The 23,679-nt window shown below is 48.8% G+C and overlaps 1 protein-coding gene across 1 annotated transcript in view; it reads right to left on the minus strand.

Annotated features, from left to right (window-relative positions):
* SLC24A3 (solute carrier family 24 member 3) overlaps nt 1-23,679 on the minus strand; it is a 470,391-nt gene that overhangs the window by 386,148 nt on the left and 60,564 nt on the right. Inside the window, exon 2 of the mRNA XM_068566110.1 lies at nt 16,259-16,387. Within this exon, the coding sequence (XP_068422211.1) occupies nt 16,259-16,387 (129 nt within the window). The remainder of the gene's footprint in view (nt 1-16,258; nt 16,388-23,679) is intronic.

Here is a 23,679-nt window from a genome sequence, read left to right on the forward strand (position 1 = left end):
GGCTGATGACATGCCAGGCACTGGCTACCCTGCCCTCCCTCCCGTCTCACTTCCCCACTCCCTGCTCCCAGGTGTTTCCTGGGCTCGTCTCCCAAATAAACTACATGTACCCAAAACCCTTGCCTCAGCATCTGCTTCTAAGAGAACCAGAACTGAGTCAAGGTACTTGATGGTTACAGCAAGAAATGAATGATTGCCCGGAGTATGCCATCACTGGATAGTCGTGTGTGCATCTCAGAGGACCTACTCCAAGTCAACTTGTGTGTCAGGAAATGACAAGTAAACAAGGAACACCAAGAGATAAAGAAGATCTGGGCCAACAAAGGGTTCTGCTGGGACAGAGCTTGTCTGGGAAAACAAGGCTCTCGGCCTTTCCAAAGACCCTAACACCCACACAGTTCCCACTTGAGTGCGGGGCTGGTCCCCTTCCCTAACCAGGCATCTAGTTCCCTGTGCAGGTGCTTAGAGAGGGAACCCTTTCTCTCTCTGATGCTGTTTGTGATGAGGAGCGTGCCCAGCTCCAGCAGGGAAGGATGCCACGCCGGCCCCCAGGAAGCAGCTTCCACAGCAGAACACGCATGGCTGTTGACTCAATGAATCAGACCGTTTTGTGGACCTTCACGGCCCTTCTTCGCCCACCTCCTGTTATCACTGAATAACTGAATGTGCAGTGTTGCATGTGGAGAGGTTATAAGGCCTTAAGGATGAGGGAGATGGCCCCTCCCCTCCCCCTCCTCCACTTCCCTTCTTACAACCACAAGGTTGCAGAGTCCAGTTCATGGTTCTGCTCCAGAGGGAAGTGAGAGGGGACATTAGGGACGACTGGCCCTGTTGATAACTAACCTCCCCTGGCCAACCAAAGCCCTTACTATTTGCCAGACATCACAAAAGTCTCTTTAAAAGTGGACCTAAAATAAGTATCTAAGAAAAGCGACCAAAATCCTACAAGGCACTTCCGGGAGAGAAATGTACCCAACATATTAACATTTGTGTGGAAAGTCTGTCACATGTGTATGTGTAATCTATACGCATACATGTCTATCTGCATGGTGTGTACGTGTGTGTGCGTGTATAGTCAAGGACGTAGCTACACACAGAAACACGGATGAATCTCAAAAACAGTGTGCTGCTTAAGAAGCCTTACACCAAAGAGCACATAGTGTATGATTCGTGTATAGAACGTTGTAGAACAGGCACAAACTAATCTATGGTAATAGAAATCAGAAGAGTGGTTGTGTCGGGGTGGGCTGGGCTGGGGATTTCCTGAAAAGGGACATGAGGAAACTTCCTGGAATGATGGTATGTCTTATATCTTGGTGGAAGCTGGGCACGGGAGTTTGCATATGTCATCACTCATTGGTGGTACACTTAAGACTTGTAAACTTCACTGTGTATAAATGTTACCCAAAAAGAGGGGTAAATAAATCATAAACTCTAGTTAATGACACACATGCTAAACCTATGTGAGACGGCATGTATCTATTTCTGCAAATTACTTCAAAATTCACTAAAAGAAAATAGGATGGCTTCATGGATGGATACAGGGGTGGAGAGATGAATAAACATGATAAAGCCAATAGAGTGAAATGCAAATTATAGAACTTAGGTGCTGAGTCTGTGGGTGTTCGCTGTAAAATTCTTTCAATTTCTCTGTATGTTTGCAAATTTTCATAATAAAATGCTGGAGTGAGGGAGAAAACTACCTAAAGGCAAGATTCTTGAGACTGGATGGGGGGAGAGATAGGATGCAAAATTTTAACAACAGATGACATTGTGGCGTTGAAAAGACAACAATTCTAGATTCATAACAGCTACTACTGAGAGACTGTGTACACTTGGGAACCGCTAAGCAGATCCACCAGGCACCACATTATTTGTCCTGGGCCCCATAAAAGGAAACATCCTTCTGTGAGCCACAAACACACAATGATTCCTGCAAAGAGGCCAAGGTTCTGCGTGAAACTAGTGTCAATGATAAAAAAACACCTGGCAGAAGGATGGGTACAGCTGTGTTACATCTTTCCTTCCTTTAAATTCAGTATTAAATTATAATTTAACTTAATGAACTGGTCTAGTATTTGTGGTTAAATGGTGCAGGCAGTAGGGAAACTTTATGTTTCTGGACTATGGAAGGACAGTTGCCCATGCTGTTTTGGATGAGTTGACTTAAGGCTTGTCCACCATGGTGAAAGGGGAGAGAACTGAGCACAGAACAAGCCCAGCTGCTTCCCCACCTTCTCACCGCCCTTTACTTCTTCTACCTCCATCCGCTGATATCCACTCTGCCCACCCAACCTTGCATACTCAGTCTTAAGACCCAAATTCGCATCATTGGTGACTTTTCTATGGATTTTCCCAGGGCAGTCAACAAGATTACAGCATAAGTGGAATTCCCATTCCCCAAGAAAGGTCCCCTGGGAGGCAGAGGCTGATGCTAACAGGCTCTTCATGTGCCCAACATGTATGCTTTAAAAATTAAGAATATTTTTACTTTCCACCTAGGTATTACAATATTAGGACAGGCCAGATTGACTTTACTCTCCTCCTAGAGGAGAAGTCTCCATGCCCTAATCAGAGCTTGACTAATAACCACATCCTCCCATGCATGACTAACTGAGTCTCTGTGTGTGGGACTCCTGAGCACATGGTGGGTGCTCCAGAAATGGGCATCCGTTCACAGTTGGGTATTTGCTTTGTGCTAAGTTCTTCACACACTTTATTCCATTGACTCTCCATGGCAACCCTTTCTGTTTGTGCCATGAATTATCCCCACTTCGCAGGGGAGGAAACCCAGGTTTGGAGAAGTTAAGTGACTGGTCCAGGGCCCCACAGACCGTGGATGTCAAAGCAGGACTCCTCTCCGGGTCTGTAGGACCCTGGACCACATCCCTAACTCCACCCAGAGGTACTTTATGATTACAGACCGTGGATATCCCTTATCTTCTGGTTCTCGCAATGATGCTGAGGCAGGGTGGGTACTCTGAGTGCCTATTTAGTGACTTTAGACCCCCTTCCCATGCTCCTGCCAGCGTGGCCTGACCCGCTGGTCTGCAGCCTGTTCTCCTCCTTTCCTCAGCCCAGCGTCCCCGACCCCAGTGGCATGAGCCCTGAGATCCCGCTGCAGGCTCAGGACTGGGGTGCAAGGTCTTGGCCGGGATGGATAAGCCCCTGGGCTGGGCTCACATCCACTTCGTTCTGAGTAAGCTTCTAAAAAAGGCTGCTAATCTTTAATTCAGGGATTTTATTGTTCTATGATAGAAATTTCAGCCACACTAATGGTTTCACACTATATCAGGAACCTCAGAAGCGCCAGTATGATAACCCAGACGTGGACTCATTTAACCTTCCTCTCCAAGGTGGGAAGGGAACCTTGTCATCCCAGGCCAGTCCCGGGGAATGCAAACTGGTGGGTGGCCATGGGGAGCCCCCAGGTGGAGGAAGAAACAGGCTACTGCCTGATGCCCAAGTGTGCAGTCAGTGGGAACCACACTCAGAGGGTTAAATCAGACACACCCTCCCCCATTCACTGGCCACACTGCCGGTTGTTCCTGGCAGCCTGTTTAAAAAGTCTGAGGCCTGGGAGGCTGCTGGGAGCCTCTGGGGACAGAGGCTGGGCCCTCCCCGGGCCACCTCCTACCCCAAAGCTCCCAGAGGCCATCCCAGGCCTGAGGGTGTCCAGATCAGGATGGGAGGGCCGCAGGGAGAGGCAGTCTGTGCCCCGAGGCCCTGCTCTCAGGACCATGGTTGCCTGTGGGTCGGCCCTACCCCTGGGTCAGCCCCCACTAAGGAGGGAGGGAGATGGGGAGGCTCCAGGTGAGGAAGGCAAGGTCAGAGCCACTTAAGGTCCAGGCAGAGACATTCCCTCCTGACCCTCATAGACGCACATTTTATTTTATTTCTTTGGTATTTTATTTTATTTATTTTTTTTATACAGCAGGTTCTTATTAGTTATCTATTTTATACATATTAGTGTATATATGTCAGTCCCAATCTCCCAATTCATCCCACCACCACCGCCCCCCCCCCCACTTTCCCGCCATGGCGTCCATACGTTTGTTCTCTACATCTGTGTCTCTATTTCTGCCTTGCAAACCGGTTCATCTGTACCATTTTTCTAGATTCCACATATATGCGTTAATATACGATATTTGTTTTTCTCTTTCTGACTTACTTCACTCTGTATGATAGTCTCTAGGTCCATCCACATCTCTACAAAGGACCCAATTTCATTCCTTTTTATGGCAGAGTAATATTTCATTGTATATATGTACCACAACTTCTTTATCCATTCGTCTGTTGATGGGCATTTAGGTTGCTTCCATGACATGGCTATTGTAAATAGTGCTGCAATAAACACTGGGGTGCATGTGTCTTTTTGAATCATGGTTTTCTCTGGGTATATGCCCAGTGGTGGGATTGCTGGGTCATATTGTAGTTCTATTTTTAGTTTTTTAAGGAACCTCCATACCGTTTTCCATAGTGGTTGTATCAATTTACATTCCCACCAACAGGGCAAGAGGGTTCCCTTTTCTCCACACTCTCTCCCGCATTTGTTGTTTGTAGATTTTCTGATGATGCCCATTCTAACTGGTGTGAGGTGATACCTCACTGTAGTTTTGATTTGCATTTTTCTAGTAGTTAGTGATGTTGAGCAGCTTTTCATGTGCCTCTTGGCCATCTGTATGTCTTCTTTGCAGAAATGCTTATTTAGGTCTTCTGCCCATTTTTGGATTGGGTTGTTTGCTTTTTTAATATTGAGCTGCATGAGCTGTTTATATTTTGGAGATTAATCCTTTGTCCGTTGATTCATTTGCAAATATTTTCTCCCATTCTGAGGGTTGTCTTTCATCTTGTTTATAGTTCCTTTGCTTTCCAAGGCTTTTAAGTTTCATTAGGTCCCATTTATTTATTTTTGTTTTTATTTCCATTACTCTAGGAGGTGGGTCAAAGAGTGATTTATGTCAAAGAGCGTTCTTCCTATGTTTTCCTCTAAGAGTTTTATAGTGTCTGGTCTTACATTTAGGTCTTCAATCCATTTGGAGTTTATCTTTATGTATGGTGTTAGGGAGTTCTCTAATTTCATTCTTTTACATGTAGCTGTCCAGTTTTCCCAGCACCACTTATTGAAGAGACTGTTTTTTCTCCATTGTATATCCTTGCCTCCTTTGTCATAGATTAGTTGACCATAGGTGCGTGGGTTTATCTCTGGGCTTTCTATCCTGTTCCATTGAACTATATTTCTGTTTTTGTGCCAGTACCATATCATCTTGATTACTGTAGCTTTATAGTATAGTCTGAAGTCAGGGTGTGATTCCTCCAGCTCCATTTTTTTCCCTCAAGATTGCTTTGGCTATTCTTTTGTGTCTCCATACAAATTTTAAGATTTTTTCTTCTAGTTCTGTAAAAAATGTCATTGGTAATTTGAAAGGGATTGCATTGAATCTGTAGATTGCTTTGGGTAGTATAGTCATTTTCACAATATTGATTCTTCCAATCCAAGAACATGGTATATGTCTCCATCTGTTTGTGTCATCTTTGATTTCTTTCATCAGCGTCTTAAAGTTTTCTGGGTACAGATCTTTTACCTCCTTAGGTAGGTTTATTCCTAGGTATTTTATTCTTTTTATTGCAATGGTGAGTGGGATTGTTTCCTTACTTTCTCTTTCTGATCTTTCATCATTAGTGTATAGGAATGCAAGAGATTTCTGTGCATTAATTTTGTATCCTGCAACTTTACCAAATTCACTGATTAGCTCTAGTAGTTTTCTGGTGGCATCTTTAGGATTCTCTATGTATAGTATCATGTCATCTGCAAACAGTGACAGTTTTACTTCTTCTTTTCCAATTTGTATTCCTTTTATTTCTTTTTCTTCTCTGATTGCCGTGGCTGGGACTTCCAAAATTATGTTGAATAATAATGGTGAGAGCGGACATCCTTGTCTTGCTCCGGATCTTAGAGGAAATGCTTTCAGTTTTCACCATTGAGAATGATGTTTGCTGTGGGTTTGTCGTATATGGCCTTTATTATGTTGAGGTAGGTTCCCTCTGTGTGCACTTTCTGGAGAGTTTTTATCATAAATGGGTGTTGAATTTTGTCAAAAGCTTTTTCTGCATCTATTGAAATGATCATATGGTTTTTATTCTTCAATTTGTTAATATGGTGTATAACACTGATTGATTTGCGCATACTGAAGAATCCTTGCATCCCTGGATTTATGATCCTTTTGATGTGTTGTTGGATTCTGTTTGCTAGTATTTTGTTGAGGATTTTTGCATCTATATTCATCAGTGATATAGGTCTGTAATTTTCTTTTTTTGTAGTATCTCTGTCTGGTTTTGGTATCAGGGTGATGGTGGCCTCGTACAATGAGTTTGGGAGTGTTCCTTCCTCTGAAATTTTTTGGAAGAGTTTGAGAAGGATGGGTGTTAGCTCTTCTCTAAATGTTTGATAGAATTCACCTGTGAAGCCATCTGGTCCTGGACTTTTGTTTGTTGGAAGATTTTTAATCACAGTTTCAATTTCATTACTTGTGATTGGTCTGTTCATATTTTCTGTTTCTTCCTGGTTCAGTCTTGGAAGGTTATACCTTTCTAAGAATTTGTCCATTTCTTCCAGGTTGTCCATTTTATTGGCATAGAGTTGCTTGTAGTGGTCTCTTAGGATGCTTTGTATTTCTGCAGTGTCCGTTGTAACTTCTCCTTTTTCATTTCTAATTTTATTCATTTGAGTCCTCTCCCTCTTTTTCTTGATGAGCTTGGCTAAAGGTTTATCAATTTTGTTTATCTTCTCAAAGAACCAGCTTTTTGTTTTATTGATCTTTGCTATTGTTTTCTTTGTTTCTATTTCATTTATTTCTGCTCTGATCTTTATGATTACTTTCCTTCTACTAACTTTGGGTTTTGTGTGTTCTTCTTTCTCAAGTTCCTTTAGGTGTAAGGTTAGATTGTTTATTTGAGATTTTTCTTGTTTCTTGAGGTAGGATTGTATTGCTACAAACTTCCCTCTTAGAACACACATTTTAAAACACTGCCAAGTAAAACTCCACCCTGGTGTTTCTCAGGGGAAGAAATCTTAGAAAACCCAGGGACCCCTGAGATGGAGTCTCCAAATGAATGACTATCCATGTGACTCACGAGAAATGCTGAATGAATGAGGAGCCCCCAGCAAGACAGGCCTGGTGCCTTAAATGTGGCAGACACCCTCCCTCTGTTTGTTTGTTTGTTAGTTTGTTTGTTGAGGGGCAGGAGGAGATGAGGCCCAGCTACCCTCCCCTCGGCCAGACTCCCAGGGCCGGCTGACCAGAGCTGTTCAGGGCGTGCAGGGGGTCTCAGGCCGTGCTCTCGGCCTCGGCTGCACCCTGGCATCACTGGCAGCTTTCCAACCACTGGTGCCTGGCTCCCAGTCCCAGAGACTCGGGTTTCCTTGGCCTGGCGTGGGGCCTAGACTGGAAGTCTCCCCGGGGTTCCTCACAACGCAGTGCACACGCCACGCCACAGGAGCCTAGGAAATCCGGATGGCTGGGCCCCCTCCCCAGAGGTTCTAACCTGCAGGGCTCAGGTGGCACCCAGGAAGGGGCATTTCTGACAAGCTCCCAGGGCTGCTGCTGGCACTGGTCTGCCCCACTTTGAGAACCGCTGCCCTCAGGCAGTTGAGAGCACTCGGATGAGGACAGAGTGGTGACCTCCTGGGGAACCCCATACGCAGATGTGACTTCAGGCTGACTCCGCTCACAAAATGGTGAGGGGACACAGCCCAGCCTTGGGGCCAGAGGCCAGAAAAGGCAGGAAATGCAAGTGCTGGTCCGCGCTCTGCTGCCAGCCAGAGGGGGACCCTAGAGACGCCCCTTCACGCCTCTAGACCTCGGTCCTGGCATCATCAGTGAAACGAGATGACCTGTGGAACAAGATAAGTTCCAAACGCATAATTCAAGGAAAGAGCCCCCAGTCACCCCAGGCATGGTGCTGCCGCAGAAGCAGTTCAGGAGTGGGGACCAGGCAAGAATGAACCCCAGAGGGCTGGAGACGCACCCAGGGCCGCATTTGCTCCTTGGCCACAAGGAAGAAGTGGCCATTGCTGTCACAGACCACAAGGGTGCAGCCAAGGAGAGCAGTGGGGCCAGGAGCTGGCTGATGCATGAGCTGACTCCATGGTGGGTGTCCCCAGCCCCCCCCAATTCCATTGCCTGTGGCCTTCACACACAGGTATGCTCACTGTCACCACGCGCTCACCTGCGGCCGACCCCGCATGAATGCGTCACCCTCTGACCCAAAGGGAAGCAATTTCAAGGTGCAAGGAAGATTGGACAGGTGGTCTGGACACCCAGACACTCTGGAACAAGCGGTTAGTCCAGACCAGGGGTTTTCAAGCATTTTTAGAGGATGAACATTTATTCTTCTCTTAAACAAGACCCCCAAGGATCCTTCTGGGAACAAAGATAACGTAGCCACGATTTATTAAGCACCTACTATGCTTGAGGTTTTGCTGTTTTACGAAGCTTACGTCACTTCATGCGCGGGCATCTTAATCTGCATTTTACAGATGGCGGAAATGAGGTTCAAAGAATTTAGGAAACTCACCTGGCATCACATAGGTCGAGAGTGACAAAACTGAGATTTAGGATTTACTCTGGAACCCAAGCTCTTTCCACATTACCGCCAATAACTTCACACATTCTCAAACACTCACTGCTTTTCCTAGGCTCCTTGAATTTAAAAAGAAAAGATGCAATTTGCAAACAGACACAACTGGGACAATTTCTACCTGACTTGTGATCCTCTCAAGGTGAAAAGAGAATCGAATTGTGTCACCTGACCAGGTGAGAATCATGAAGCTTAAACCAAGAGCTAGGCCAGCCTCAGAAGATGTAAGTTTGGGTTACGATTTCTCTATACAGGGGGTATACTGCTTTTGAAATAAGATAGGCATAAAGGAAAACTGAGACGTTTGTTTTTTCAATAAGAAACAAGTCTGGGGGGAATAACTGCTTTCTCTTCTTCCAGGGCACTGGGCTAAAATCCATGTCCCAGGCTCCCTTACAGTTAGAAGTGGTCATGGACTGAGTCCTGACCAATGGAATGTGAGCGGGAGGGAGGGTCTGGTCCATAAAACTCAGCTATGCACAGCCCTCCTGGTTCTTTCTCCTTAAAGCAGAGAAGCACAGTGATCTTGGAAACCAAGTGTGAGGACAGGGAGCCTCAAAACGGAAGGTTCCAGAGTCCAGGGACCACCTCTAGCAACAGGGCCACCCACAGACCAGAACTTCACATGAGAAAGAAAGAAACTTCTTTTATATTACCCCAAGGTCTAAAGGACTTATTTGTTACAGCAGCTACAAAAACCCTAATCCAGTAAAGAATCTGACACAGATTAAAAAGCAGATCTCAATGAGTTTCTAAGGTGATCCACTTAAGAATGTCAACAGCAATTATTTGAATCATTATGAAAATTCCAACTGCAGAGAGAAGTTAGTGAAAGTTATGTGAGCTAGTACAATAAAGTAAACATTTTAAAACTTAAAAAAAAATCTTAATTGTTTCCTGGGTTTGAACCCAGGGATAAAACACGGAGGTGATTGAAAATTGTCATTCCTAATATTCTGGAAATACCTGGTTAAATCAAATATAGTATTAAAATTAACTTCACCTGCTTCTTTTCAAGTATTGAATGTAGCTACTAGGAATTTTAAAATTACATCTGTAGCTTGCATTATATTTCTACAGGACCGTGTTCCTCTAGATCATGCAAAGGTCAAATTTTCTAGATAATTATTTTGGCATGCATTGATTATCCATGGGGGACAGCTGGGGGTCATTTATGCCCTCTGGGTCTCATTTTTTTCATGCAAAAGGGGAGAGGTTTGGACCTTTAGTGCTCTGTAGATTGGTCATGCCCAGCCCCGTGGTATTAAACCAGCTGACCCTGATGTTATGGTTTAAACTCAAGAACAGCAGGATCCCAACCCTCCCTTTGGTCACAGCCTGTACCCTGGACCAGCCTGCACGTGCTTGCCACTCCGAGCCTGGCCTCCAGGTTCTGTTCATGGCCCACACCTACCCTTGGACTCACCCCGTATTGCTTCTCTCATCCCCGCCTCTGACTTTCCTCCTCTAGGACAGCTCACATGTGACTCTTAGATTGTGTGGTTTCTGGCCACTCCAGTAAACAACCACCTGATCCAGTACACATTCCTGCACAGCCCCGTGGGGCGAGTGCCCACCAGCCTCTCTGTCCTGCAGCAGGCTCAGGGTGGCTTCCCCATCCCCAGAGACCTCAAACCCTACAAGCCAGGCAGAGGGAGGGAGCCGAGCACTTTATCAGAAGAAAATGAAAACAGAAACAGACTTACAGATCTCGAAAACAAACTTATGGTTACCAAAGGGGAAACATGGGGGGAGGGATAAATCAGGAGTTTGGGGTTAACATACACACACTACTAAATATAAAATAGATAACCAAAAAGGATCTACTCTATAGCCCAGGGAACTATACTCAATATTCTGTGATAACCTATATGAGAAAAGAATCTGAAAAAGAATGAATATATGTATATGCATAAGTGAATCACTTTGCTGTACACCTGAAACTAACATAATGTTGTAAATCAACTATACTCCAATAAAATTTTTTTAAAAAGAAAGAAAGAAAATACAGTGATCTCAGAGCGAAGCCCACGCCAAAGGCTATCATTTTAAATAGCTTCCTTCTTCCCAAGTTTCTGTGAAAGAGGCACTCTGAGGAAAAGCTCATTTCCTTAAAATATCAAAGAACTAAAAACCAAAAGATGATAGATTTTTTTTCTGGAAACAGACTGCAAAGCGTAGAAAGAAAATTCTGCAAAGTGTACCAATAAATATTTCCAAGAATCCATCTCTGCTACAGTTGTGTACCACCCTCAATATTACATTTAGCTAACTTAATTTTCCACGGATCGAATTTATTCAAAGTTGAATTTCTCATAATAGGTCATCTGAGTAAACAGTTTCAAGCGTTATTTGCCAAAAGACAATGTTTCCAGGCTTGAGATGAAATCGCAGTGTCAGGCTAAGAAAACAACCTTAAAAATTCACAGAGGGCTGGAACGATGGCAGAAAAATTAGAGCCTGGAACTCAGTCTTTTTCATACGGATCTAGAGGAAAAACTTACAAATTTTCACCAAAACCATGTCTTGGAGGAGCAAGGGAAGAATGCCATTAAAAAAAAAAAAATCCAAAAAAACACAACATGTCTTTTTTTTTTTTTTAAACATCTTTATTGGAGTATAATTGCTTTACAATGGTGTGTTAGCTTCTGCTTTATAAAGAAAGTGAATCAGTTATACATATACATATGTCCCCATATCTCCTCCCTCTTGCATCTCCCTCCCACCGTCCCTATGCCACTCCTCTAGGTGGTCACAAAGCACTGAGCTGATCTCCCTGTGCTATGCGGCTGCTTCCCACTAGCTATCTGTTTTACGTTTGGTAGTGTATATATGTCCATGCCACTCTCTCACTTCGTCCCAGCTTACCCATCCCCCTCCCCGTGTCCTCAAGTCCATTCTCTACGTCTGTGTCTTTATTCCTGTACTGCCCCTAGGTTCTTCAGAACCATTTATTTATTTTTTTAGATTCCATATATATGTGTTAGCATACGGTATTTGTTTTTCTCTTTCTGACTTACTTCACTCTGTATGACAGACTCTAGGTCCATCCACCTCACTACAAATAATTCAGTTTCGTTTCTTTTTATGGCTGAGTAATGGAACCCTCTTGCACTGTTGGAGGGAATGTAAACTGATACAGCCACTACGGAGAACAGTGTGGAGGTTCCTTCAAAAACTAAAAATAGAACTACCCTATGACCCAGCAATCCCACTACTGGGCATATACCCTGAGAAAACCATAATTCAAAAAGGGTCATGTACCACAATGTTCACTGCAGCTCTATTTACAATAGCCAGGACATGGAAGCAACCTAAGTGTCCATCAACAGATGAATGGATAAAGAAGATGTGGCACATATATACCATGGAATATTTCTCAGCCAACATGTCTTTAAAGTGGCAGCTGTCATATGAAGAGTGAGCCATCTCAAGGTTGCCACACCCACGGAAGACAGAACTGCCGCTGAATAATGCCTCTGCCCCGCAGGGCTCCTGGTTATCAGAGAGAGGGAGAGGGAGATGGAGATGGAGATGGAGATGGAGATGGAGATGGAGATGGAGATGGGGAGGGAGAGGGAGAAGAGCGGGGAGAAGGAGATGGAGGGGAAGGGGGAGGGGGAGGGAGAGGAAAATGGATGGGGGAGAAGGATAAAAGGAGGGTGACAGTAGGACACGGGATTCTGGGAACGCAAGGAAGTAGTTTACTAAGGGAAGTGGAGCTGGGCATCTTGGGGGTGGAAGATTTTGTGAATTCCTATTCTTGAAATCGCTTGAAACGATTGCAGTTGTGCAACGGAAGGGACAGATGGGATAAAGCAGTCCCAGGTCTGTTTCCCAGGTGAGGAAATGAACATCTGCGAAGCAAGCCAGCCCCATCCGCCAACCGTTCTCAGGACCAGAACACAGGTCACCCCATCGCCAGCCTCCGAATCAACCTCACGCACACCCACGGCATCTCCAGCCAGGGGTTCCGAGAACACAGCCCGAGAAGCCCTGTGACGTCAGAGCAGCACTAGGCACACTTTACAACAAGAGCCAAATTAACTCCCATCTGTGACCCTGACACGGTTGCTCCCACGGCCAGCCTGGCCCCCAAACGCTCAGGTCCCCCGTGTAAACGTCCAGCCCTCAGCACAGACAGAGCCCTGACACCACCCCTGTGAGCGCGCCCCGCTCGGTGACACCGTCACAAACAGGAAGGAGGCTGGTCCAGATGGTTCGCCTCCCGGCCCCACACAGGAGACTCTGGGAGCAGAACCCCACGCCGTCCCAGTACGGGTAGCACCCACCACGGACAGGGCGCTCCGGCCCCTTCAGGGCAGCTGGGCAACGTCTTGTGGCCAGGCCTTGGCTCACGCCAGCTTGGTCCCCTCATCCTCCAGCGGGTTGGGGGTAGAGAAGATGAATACCGTTGCGTTTCAACTCAAAATCAGGATCTTCTGAGTGCTCTCAACTTTCTTCATAAAAGATCTGTTCAGCCAAGGGTAAGAAGCAGACTTCTGACAGCTTTCTGGAAAGAGCACCGAGGCAACTGGGCGACAATGTTTTGATGACGCTCTTTTTTTTTTTTTTTTTTCTTTTTTTTTGGCCTCATCGCGCGGCATGTGGGATCTTAGCTCCCCCACCAGGGATCGAACCCGCACCCCCTGCACCGGAAGGCGGAGTCGTAACCACTGGACCACCGGGGAAGTCCCGATGACCTGATGACGTTCTTATAGAAACAGAGGGCTCCTCAGAGGCCCTGAGCTCAACAACACGGGGAGATCTTCTGTTACAAGATGGTGCTTGAGCCTCTCCACCCAGTGGGCCACTGCTCGGGCCTGGGCCGCCTGAGGACTGACCCAGACAGGCCACATCTGCCCATCCCCGAGACGAGGGGCTGGAGAATGTATTTAGTTCCTTGAGGCTCGTGTGATGGAGGGACGGGTGCCCACAGCAGACAGTGGGAAATTCGGGAGCGAGGTCCCACTGTGGACCCTCCATCCGCAGCACCAAGCTGGGTACACACACCTGATGACGTCACTCCCAACCCTCACAGCAGCCGCGAAAGGTCGGAATGATCGCCTTCGTCTCACAGAGAAGCACACAGAGGCTCAGAGAGTCTGACTATCTTGCCCTCAGCTTCTCAGCCAAGATTCAAACCCAGGTGAGTGTGACCCCAAGACCCAGGTAAGAGACAGGCTCTCGGATTTACATATCCACTCTCTGTCCTCAAGGTGTTTGCAACTGAGCTGGAAAGACAGGAGATAGGTCCAAGGACAAATGGACATTGAAGACCAGCCTGTCCAATGGACCTTTCTGCGATGGCAGAAATGTTCTATGTTCTGTGCTGTCCAGGAACCACACACAGCCACTGGCTATTTGATGTGTGGCTAGGGCAACGGAGAATCTGAATTTTTAATCGTATTTCATTTAAATTAATTTGAACTTAAGGGGCCACTGAATGTCCATATCGGACAGCGTAGTTGGAGATATTTTATACCAAAAACATTCAGAAAACAGAACGGTCATAGCAGGCTTCACGCAGGACAGAGGCTCCAGGCAGGCCCCTGATGTGCTAGGATTTGAACAGGACCCTTGTTTCAGGCATGATCATCTTCCCTGTAGCATCTGGTTCGGAGTCAAGGACCCCAGAAATCAAGCCCAGGGCCCGTGGTCGTGGTCCACAGGTGAAGAAAGCAAGGATGCTCCTCCTGTGTCCTTGTTCTTCTTGGACCTGCCTCACGCAGCAGCACGACGAGCTCTCGTTTGCCCCCCGCCATTGTCCTCCTGGAGGCTTTCCTCTCCTCCTTGCCCTGTGCCCTCCCTGCCAACACCAGCAGGTGCTGGGCTCGAGCTCTCTTTAGAAACCTGGACATCTTCTGTTCTACTTGTGAGCTGAGTCATTCCTCTCTTGCGATGGCTTTCACGTGCTTTATTCTTTTACACCTGTCACTCTGAGAATGGCATGTCTTGAAACAGTAAGCAGCACCACTCACAGAGAGACAGCTCCACCTCCCCAACACACAATCCCAACTACAGGAAACAGAAGCCCTCCATCACCACTGGCCCTGCGCAGTGCTGGACCCCAATCCCGAGAGCGGGGCACAGTATCTGTCTGACTCCATTCTTTCCCATACGAAGGTACACCCAAGGCAACGGCTGGGCCCCCTAGTACTGAATCTCCTGTCTCCGACATCCCAGTCACCGCCTGCCTACTAGTTGCAGAGATGTTGACAAATCTTCGGCTGTAAGACCAGATCAGCAAACAGGGTTCCCGGCACAGCAATGACCTGCCCTTCAGGCCAGGCCCCTGCATGCCCAGCTCTCAGAAGACACGTGGCTCTGTCTGCACAGTGGGGCACTTGAAACCTCCGTCCCCAGTTTTCATTTCTAGATCACGCAGCTGCCACATGCTTCACTCACTTCCAAGAGTATTCCTTCCAAGCATTAATAACAGCCACAGGAACTCTTAAAGTCTCTAGCTTAAGGGATATAGATCATGTAGGGTTGTAGGTTGTTTTTTGGCCAGGAGGGGGTAATCTATTTTTAGTTCTTCCAGCTGTGGGAAAGGGAACCTCTATCTACCTTCCCAAAAAAGCACAGACACACAATTTCACCTTCTGTACTCCAAGGACTAAGGTTCTTTGGGCTGCAATGAAGATGGTGTATGTCCTTCTAAGATGACACTCAAAACGAGTCCGGCCTTTGCATGTGGGATCACTGTGTGGTCGAGCTCACCACACACTTGAGACCCAAGACCCCGCCAGGCAGGGAAGGAAGACCCCCCCCAAGATCTGAGAACTCCATGTCAGGGTTGACAAAGTGGCCACAGGCCTGGTGCATCCCACAGCTTGCGAGCTAAGAATGGTTTTTAAATTTCTAAAGGATTATAAAAACCTTTTAAAATATACTATAGACACAGTAACGAGTCTGCAAAGCCTAAAATACTGCTGTCTGGCCCTTCCCGGGACAAGGTTGCTGACCCCTGGTCTAAAGGAGCAGGACCTCAGCCATCCAGAGGGTACCTGCCGTTTCCTGAGATGTAGCTGAGCTGAGTCCTTATCATTCCAAGTCCTCTTCATCCCCCTATGTTAGTTTTCCCTTTAAGTTCAGAAACATCAGACATAAAATGTTCTGAGGAAAGGCACAATAGCTATCAAACATAATAGCTGATAAACAAACATTCACTTCTTCCAAGGAGCTCAACATCACAGGTGAGCATCTGGTTCAACACCTGTGCCTTTAACTGTGACAGAAACAAGGCTCCCGATTAACAACCAGCCAGAGAGGATTCCAGGCATCAAAGCGAAGACGCCACAGCACGTCCTCACCCATCCTGCTCCTGACTCAGCGTCTCTCTGGGTAGCACCAGCATCCACATTTGACAACGGTATTTTGACTCACCTTCTCCCCCACTGTCCGAGGGAAAGAAAACAGAGGCAGAAACACACTTGAATTGTCCCCTGGGATCTTGCCTTTGAATTTCTTAGACACCTGCCCCTAAATATCCTCAGAGTCTCTCTGGATTAGAACTCAAAGGAAAAACACAGCATCCGGCCCTTCCTGGGCTTCCACCAGAGAGAACGGCAGCCCAGCCCGCAGCGCGAAGCCCCCAGCGCAGCCGCCGTCTTACCTGGTTCAGTGCAGTTCTTGCTGCTCCGCGGCCCTGCATCTTCTGAAGTCAGCGAGTCATTCACCTGCATTAACTTCCTCCCCACGGTCCACTGTCTGTCTTGCCCGATGAGGTCCATGAAGTCAAGGTCTGGGGAGAAAGAGATCATAGTCACACATCACTAACAGCTGGGTGTCACCTTTCCCCAGGCTGGGTGCCCAGCGCCTTCAGCCATCAGCACTCAGTCTGGCCGACACCCCTTAGACCTCTCACCACCGTCGCTCACCATCCTGCCCCTAGCTCCCAAGGGCTTTCTCAGCTCCTGGATCCTACTGGGTCCCACAGTGGCAGCCCTCAGCCAACGGCTGGGAGGGGGCGGTGTATAAACACCTCACGCTCCAGTGGGATGACTCTGAAATGTGTGTTCTACACTGGAATCCAGTTTTCTCCACTGGGATGACTCTCCAGGTGTCTAAAAGGTGACTTTCTTGATAAAACACACTTTATTGGCCGCTGTCCTTCCCTGTCTTAATTCCCTGCACCCAATAACATGCTGAGAAATGTTGAACAACCAACTCTCCAGGTGAAAAAGTCCTGGTTTTGTATCCACTGGACAATTTCCATGGTGTAAATATTCCCATCATGTCCAATTTCGAGCTACCAACGTCACCTCACTGAACGTGGACTTGGGAAAAAAGGGCACGGTTGGGTGCACTAAGTCAGGGTGACTGGCACCTACCCACCAGCATCTACTCCTTTACTGTGACCAGTAATTCCCTGAACAGCCTCCCAAATACACCACCTGCCACTGAACACCTGCTCAGGATCTGCTTCTCGGGGTCACCCAGGCTAAGACACCACAACAACATGCCCAGAGCCTGGGCCAGTGAAGCCCACATAACAAGATTTCAGTAAACACGAGATGAGAGCATGAACAAGGGGAAAGTCGATCACTGAATGCGTGACTAGGGCTGAGGTCTCCGGCTGAGATGACCATGGGGATGGAAGTGCCAGGAGAAAGAACAGAGATGGAAGGGCCCCTTGGGGGAGAATATGGTGGCTTCTGCTTAGGACGTGTTGGATCTGAAGTGTCTGTGGACCATCCACAGGGCAGTGTGCTGCCTGGGTAATGTGGGTGCAGACACCGCAGGGCAGACAGCTAAGCTACACAGAACATCAGGAGAATCATAAGCAAATAGGGAAGAGTATGGCATGTGTATGGATGCAGTTTCCTCAAGAGAAGGGAATGGAAGAAGAAACCATGGGAAACTCAACATTCCTTCAGAAAGCAGGTAGAGTCAAAGCATTCAGCAAAAGATCATGAAAGGAAGGAAAAGAGCAAGGGAAGTGGTGTCACAGAAGGTAAGCAGAAAGAGAACTTCAAAAAGGAAAGCGTGGCCGATGGCCTTGACCGCCATGGACAAATCATGTAAGACAAATGCAAAGAAACAACAGAGCGAGACCTCAGAGGGTCACTGGGATGTGGAAACAGCAAGCACAGATGGCTCTTTCTAGTGGCTTGGAACTCAAGAAAGATGTGACATGAGGCTTTGGCTACCTCTCAAGTGTCCAGAGTTGCTGTGGTCAGAAAATGGATCTAAGAACGAGACAAGGTTCTAATTCATGGGCCCAGCGGCCTTCACAAAAGGCCAGAGGGTGCGACCCACCGAGCCACACCAGCACAGTGTTCTGAAATGGTCAGTGAAGAGTTTCCTAAATGATGTCACTTTCATTATATAATTGGAACCTCAATGACAATGCTCAGGAAAGAAAGAGGGAGGAGCCTGGGCACCGTCTCTTTGTCCACTGCTGTCTGTCTGACACCTAATCACAGCCGGCTCAGAGTAGGTACTCAGTAAGTATGTGTCAGAGTTAACCATTCCCACTTTGTGGATGGGTAAAGTAAAACTCATGGAAGTTTCTGGAAATCACAATGCTTGTAGGCGTCTCACCTAAAGCCAACAGGACACACAGTAACATCCGCAGCTCACAAACTGAGGTCCTCCTCAGTCAAATGGAACCTGTTCCACGTGTAAAATTATCAAGTAGCTAATTACAACTTTTACACATTAGCTAGGACAGCCCCTAGGTTTATTCTCCAAAAAATGTAGAACGTGGGGCCCAACTAGAATAAACAATAACTTAAGACTCTGAAATACAGAAACCTACATGATGGCCAGATATATATATAGCCATAATTGTGAGGACAATCCCAAAGATATTTCAAGGTCAAAGCAAGGCATTTGTGTAGTCTTGTTCACCTGAATGGTTAATTCTTAGGATTAAGAACAGTGACAAGCAGAGGAAAAAAAATTGCAAAAAACTCATAAAGAAGGAATAAGGTCAGTTGCCTTAAAATTCAACAGGCAGACCTAAAATGTGAATATTACACCATATTATCATAAAGGATCTAAGAGTGTGGAGAAGGACACCCCGTTTGTCTCAGGTTGGGATTCTGCAGAAGCAGCCCCTGAGGACAAGGATTTGAGCACAGGTGGTTTACATGGGGGGTGATCTCAGGAAGCAGCCGTGGTGGGACAGGGCCGGGGAGCCAGCCATTGGAGGTGTGTTTCAAGTCCATTGCTAAAATGGGTGAACTAGCACTTGACCCCTCTGGAAATCTCTGGGGGCCAGTGTAGACATGCAACTCAGACACCTAAGGGGTGAGGGAGCTAGGGTATTTATCTACCTGTTCTTGGTCTGCCATGGGTTGAATGTAGGCTGTTCCCAGGGGACATTAATTCCCTGACACTTCCAACCAAAGTGGGCTCTGGGACCCAGTAAAAGGCCTTAGATAATGAGACGCAGGTGCTGAAAGTTGGACGGTGCCCATGTGCACTGAAGACATGAGGACAAAGTGATGCGGGCAGGATGCCGATGGCATCTTCCAGCCTACACGAGACCAACAGATTGGCCGTTCTGCTCTTCTTGTAATCTGGGTTAAAGAAAAGTGCTCTGTGGTGCTGCAATCCTAACATTCAGGAAGATCCCAATGTGCGTTGTTTGTACAGTGGTGAGCATAGCTGCCTTCCAGGAAGATTCTAAAAATCTGCAAAGAAGCAAAAGCATCCCTTCCAGTGACTTGCAAAGTTCCTGCTTAGGCCAAATTTCCATGGTTCTGTAATTCTGAGAGAAAAGCTGATACCAATTAAGAGATATAAAAATAAAGCCAGCTATTGTAGCAGAAAATTAGAGGACTTTTTTACATGATGATTCAATAGCTTCAGGAATTAGAGACCATTAAGGCAGCGCCTCTGGATTCCAAAACCTACAAACTTTTATCTCCAAAAAACATATATGACCACTGACCACTGATATACAGATGTGGAGACCAGAGTCTGAGAAAATGAGAATGATGAAAGCAAAGCATTGCGTTTACTCATTTCTCACTGAGGACCACGTGTGACGATATTACACCCCATTCTCTTTGTCCTCACAAAACTGCTGGTGAGGGACTTCCCTGGTGGTGCAGTGGTTAAGAATCCACCTGCCAATGCAGGGGACACAGGTTCGAGCCCTGGTCCAGGAAGATCCCACATGCTGCGGAGAAACTAAGCCCGTGCGCCACAACTACTGAGCCTGTGCTCTAAAGACCATGAGCCACAACTACTGAGCCTGCATGCCACAACTACTGAGGCCCATGCGCCTAAAGCCAGTGTTCCACAACAGAAGCCACCGCAATGAGAAGCCCGAGCACCGCAACGAAGAGTAGCCCCCGCTCGCCGCAACTAGAGAAAGCCCGCGCAAAGCAATGAAAACCCAACGCAGCCAAAAAAAAAAAAAAAAGTCAAAAAAACCTCCAAAACTGCTGGTAAGGTAGGAAAGGGCAGTTGGTTCTCGGGTCAACTTACCTTTGGAGTAAATAAGTCAGAATAGAAGTGATCTGCCCAAACTCAGAACCCACCCATGGCCACATCCACTACCAGTTAATAATCAACATGACAGCCATTTATTGAGTGTCTATTATGTGCAAAGAACTTGCCACTCTTCGCCATGTTTCATCTTAACATCTTATTTTGAACTATTAACTCCACTTGCAAATAAGGAAACCGAAGCACAAAGAGGTTAAAAGACTTGCCCAAGGTCACACAGCAAGCAAAGAGGAGCAGAATGGGGACCTGAACCCAGGTCTGGTGACCGCAAAAGCCACATTCTTGGTAGATCCCTGCAGAGGATGAAGTCCATCTGGCCATATTACTCAGCTATAGCAAGACAGATCCACAATGCAGCCTGCACCTTATAATAGGTGAGGGGCGGAGACAGTCTCACTGGACCTACTTCCCCCAGAAACTATTAGGAACAGTGGCAAGTCAGGAGCATCACCCCGTGACAGCATCACACACACAAAAGAAAACGGTCCTGAAACCCCACTGGATGCAGGCCGCTCGGCTGAGCGTGGATTTCTCAGGGACTCAGCTGGCCCCTTGGTCACAACATGGAGGGTTACAGTCTTGGATTTAGGGAGGAGGAGTGGGTGGGCAGTGGGGAAGGCAGAGGGGATTGGGGGAGGCGCCCGCTGCTCTCCCCTCATCACCCCCACCCCCCCCCCACCCCCCCCCCCGCTTCCCTGGACTTCTTGGCTCGGCAGGGGCTGCTCCTCGAGGCTACACTTGAGCAACGTCAACAAAAGCCCTTGGCCCCCATCCACCGCGTGCCTGGCTCCGCCTGCCAGGCCCTGGGAGTGGCGAGCTGGCCTAATTAGTCAGGGAGGGGGTGGGGGCGGTGAAGAGGGAGGCAGCGGGCTCACATGTCACATGTCACCAGCTCCGAGCAGGGCGGCAGGGGTGGGCCGTGGAGATAGCGCGGGGTGCCTGCTGGAGGGGAAGAGGTCCTCAACTTGAGACTCAAGCACACGCACTAAGGAAGGAGAGAGTGTGAGGCTGGGAGCCAAGTTTCCATTACAGAGCTGTGCCCTCGTCCTGTCCTGCTCGCTAGTGCACGCTCTCTCCCTCCCTCTCTCTCTCTCTCTCTCTCTCTGTCTCCCTGTCCCCCTCCGCCTCCCCATGACCAGGGCTTGGAAAGCCCAAGGCTTTCTGACCCCAAGAATGGATTTCCTTCGGTGCCCCACGTTCCAGCTTCACCCTAAGACTAACACGCTTTCTCCCATGTGCACCCTCATCCCATATGGCGTCCCAGGCCCAGCAGAGGTGGAGCTGCTGCCCTCTGAGGAGGGGAGGACCCCCTTCAGATGACGGTCTGCAGTCAGGTTTGCTGCAGCAGCACCAGAATTGTGCCCCTGCCCACGTGCCCGCAGCCGTCCTGCACCTTCTCACTCCGCGCTACCCCCGGAGTTTTGCCCATTTCACTGATGGGGTAAAGCAGCGAGCTGGGACTCAAGCCCAGATCTGACTCCAAAGCCCAGCTGTGCGTGTCCCACCTCGTCCCAGAGCTCAGGAGTCCAGGGGAAGTGGCCTCCCGGGGTCAGCAGTCCCCCTTGAAGGGTCGTGTTAACTCTCCCCTCCCCCAGATCTGGAACACAGCATTTCTTCTTGAAAACTGGGATGGAGAGAACCACCCAGAGGATCAGGGCAGCAGGTGAGGAGACTGAGTCTTGCAGAGCCTAATGCAACCCTGAGGACAGAAGGTCCAGAAAACTCAGTGAACAGAACAAGTGACAGAGCCCACGGCGGCAGGACTGGCTGCGGCCCTCAGGCCGGTTCAGGCTCAGAGCGCTCAGCAGGGCTATAAATACCCCACCCTGCAGTTTACACAGCTGTCCCCACTCTGGGCGCCCCGGGTCTTCACCCCGGGGTCAGAGGGCGGGCTTGCATCAGCCTGCAGCCCTGAGACCGCCTTCTGCGTACTCTCCAGCAAACGAGTGGGGCGCAGCTGCCCCTCCAGCGCCCTCTCCCTACGGCCACCATCCTGACCCCCCCACCCGCCGAGGTTCTCACCCTCTGTGGGTGAACGGGGGAGGAGGGCAGGGCTGGCCCTTGCTTGTGGATCTTCACACGGATTCTCCAGCTGGAGGAAAAGTGTGGCACTGAGTGGTTCTGGGTCCTTGGAAAGGAGCACAGACTGTGGAGAGGCTGCGAGCTCTCCAAACCCGCCAGGAGAGGAAGAAGCCGGAGGCTGAACGGCCTGGGCACTGGGTCCCTCCACGGCCTCAAAGCTTCCAGAAAGACAGAGAAGGGCAGATCCAGAGAACTCAGAGCTGCGGGGAGGCCACAGACTCCATGTAAACCTCTCCTCTCTCTGCATCTACATGCCCTGCCCAGCGGGTCCCCCATCTCCTGCCCTCCGGCTGCGCCATGGCGATCACAAGACGCAGCTCTCAGGCTGCACTTAAACCGCATCCCAGTATCGAGGCGCCGTACCTCCACTCGAGAGGAAAACCCTACGGAAGGTTGAGGTTTCTCGGTCCCTCTAATGGGAAGAGGGAACAGTAACCCCTGGCCACCTGCACACAGATATGGGCCCTTCCGCCGATGCCCGCCCTCTGCAGGGCTCCTGCACAGAGCGCAAGGTCAGCCGCAGCAAGAGCATCTCCCGGGGGCTGGAGAGAAATGCAGCGCCCAGCTGCGGAGCAGGGCTCTGCACGGAGCACAGTGGAGTCTGAGCTGCTGCTCCCAGGCCCCAGGAAACAGCTTCAAGTGTTATTTGCCAAAAGACGATGTTTCTAAGCACAAGAGGCAGAGAGAGGCTGCAGGGCGTGGGCAGAGGGTCCCTGCCCAGCACTGCTGGGGTCCCGATGGAGAACGGGAGCAGGCTGCCGGGGCTCTGGGTCATGCTGTGGACCAAGTGCTGTCCAGTCGTGTCCTGCATCCGAGGAGGCTGGTCCCATGACCTGTCCCCGTGCAAACCCTCCCACAGGAGGGAATGGGCAGCCCAAGAAGTCCTGACTGCTGCTGTGTCTCCCCTTCCCTCCTGACACCAACCCTCACAGCCCAGGCCACACACCCTCCCCAGGACACAGAGGCCGGCAGAGCCCATGACAAAGTAGCCTTGGGAACAAGGGCAGCCCAAAGCATCCAGCCCAAAGGCGAGAGTCCGAACTGGCCCCGGATGCAGGTTCTGCCATGGCTGTCGGGCAAAACAAGGCAGGTCTGGTTGTGAGACTTGGAGGCCAAGGTGGGAGAGCCCAGAGAGACCCCGGCCGCTCCCAGGGAGAACCCCTTCCTCCACTCAGCCTTCCTGACCTTCCAGGACGTCCCCTCAGCACAAGGCCCTGGAGCTACTTCTCCTTCAGAGCTCGCATCACAGATGGACTCATCACTGACTGTCTCCGCTGCTCCCCCCGCCCTGCGACCCCCACCTGTCCCAGGCTCCCGGAGACCCAGGCTGTCTGGGCTTTTCTCCTCCCTGCGCCCCTCCCCCCAACCCCTGCCTGAAACCCGGTGGGTGTCCAACAGCCACAATGTCACAGCGCTTGCCTCAAGGTGGGGCTGGGGAGTCACTGCCCAATTCCCAGGAAAGACCCCTACATCTTCCCTCAGGGGTCA

Source organism: Eschrichtius robustus, chromosome 16 (assembly GCF_028021215.1).
Source record: "Eschrichtius robustus isolate mEscRob2 chromosome 16, mEscRob2.pri, whole genome shotgun sequence".
Lineage (NCBI taxonomy): Eukaryota > Metazoa > Chordata > Mammalia > Artiodactyla > Eschrichtiidae > Eschrichtius > Eschrichtius robustus.